Source organism: Fukomys damarensis, unplaced genomic scaffold (genome assembly GCF_012274545.1).
Source record: "Fukomys damarensis isolate Sample0158 unplaced genomic scaffold, DMR_v1.0_HiC HiC_scaffold_36, whole genome shotgun sequence".
In the NCBI taxonomy this organism is placed as follows: Eukaryota; Metazoa; Chordata; class Mammalia; order Rodentia; family Bathyergidae; genus Fukomys; species Fukomys damarensis.
The window spans coordinates 12007668-12008597 of NW_022900948.1; the positions used below are offsets into that span (position 1 = coordinate 12007668).

Genomic DNA, 930 nt, shown 5'->3' on the forward strand with positions numbered 1-930 from the left:
AAAAAAAAAAAAAAAAAAAAAAAAGAACATCTGCCTCCAGCAGTTTTCCTAAGAGTAGCCCAGAGCATCCTTATCTTGCATTAGCTTCTCCCACATACTCTACCTCCCACTCCATGGCATTGGGACATTAACTCTGTGGAGAAACAAGCTATGCTCTTAGAAAAGGACTCATATTTCACAAACGTGAAATGCAGTGCTTGTCCTTGACCTTTGCCTAGATCTGAGTCCATCACACTTGCTAAATAACAAAATGAATTCTTTCCCTGGACTTAGGCTGCTAAGGTGGCGGGGCGGGAGGGGGATGAAGGAAGAATTAAATACCTCTAAGAGGAGCTCCACAGTATCCACCTGGAGCTCTTGCAGTCCCACTATCTGCACCACGTGCTTGCTGTCTTCTCTTGCGAAGAGCCTAAAGAGGCAAAAATGTAGTTGGTCTGGTGGTGTTGCTGTAACAGACTTTGGTTTTGTTTCCCCAGAATCCATTCTACCACTCCCTCATTAAGTACCACTTTGCCACTCAGCATGGTAGTACATGCATGTAATACCAGCATGCTGGGAACCTCAGGCAGGAGGATACTGAGTTTGAGTCTAGCCCGGACAATTTAGTGCCTTTGTAAGATTCTGCCAATTAATCACTCAATCAATCAATTAATAAATGGTGATTTACTGTAGCTTAACGTGAAGGAGCTGAGTTCAGTCCCCAGTACCCTGCACACGTATGCAGCATGTGCATGCGCGCACGCACACACACACAAAGAAAGCCAGGCTGGGCATGGTGGCGCAGACCTGTAATCACACCACTTGGGAGGCTGAGGCAGGAGGATCACTGTTTGAGGCCAGCCTGTGCTACACAGTGAGTTCAAAACCAGCCAGAACTACACAGCAAGAGGAAGGAGGGGGAGGAAAGAGGAGGAGGAGGAGGAACGAGGA

General features: G+C 47.1%; 1 protein-coding gene across 2 annotated transcripts in view; it reads right to left on the reverse strand.

Moving 5' to 3' along the window:
• Positions 1 to 930, reverse strand: part of Kif24 (kinesin family member 24) — an 81725-nt gene that overhangs the window by 27298 nt on the left and 53497 nt on the right. For both annotated transcript variants that reach the window (XM_010619221.2, XM_010619222.2), the window contains exon 6: positions 322 to 409. In XM_010619221.2, the coding sequence (XP_010617523.1) occupies positions 322 to 409 (88 nt within the window). The remainder of the gene's footprint in view (positions 1 to 321; positions 410 to 930) is intronic.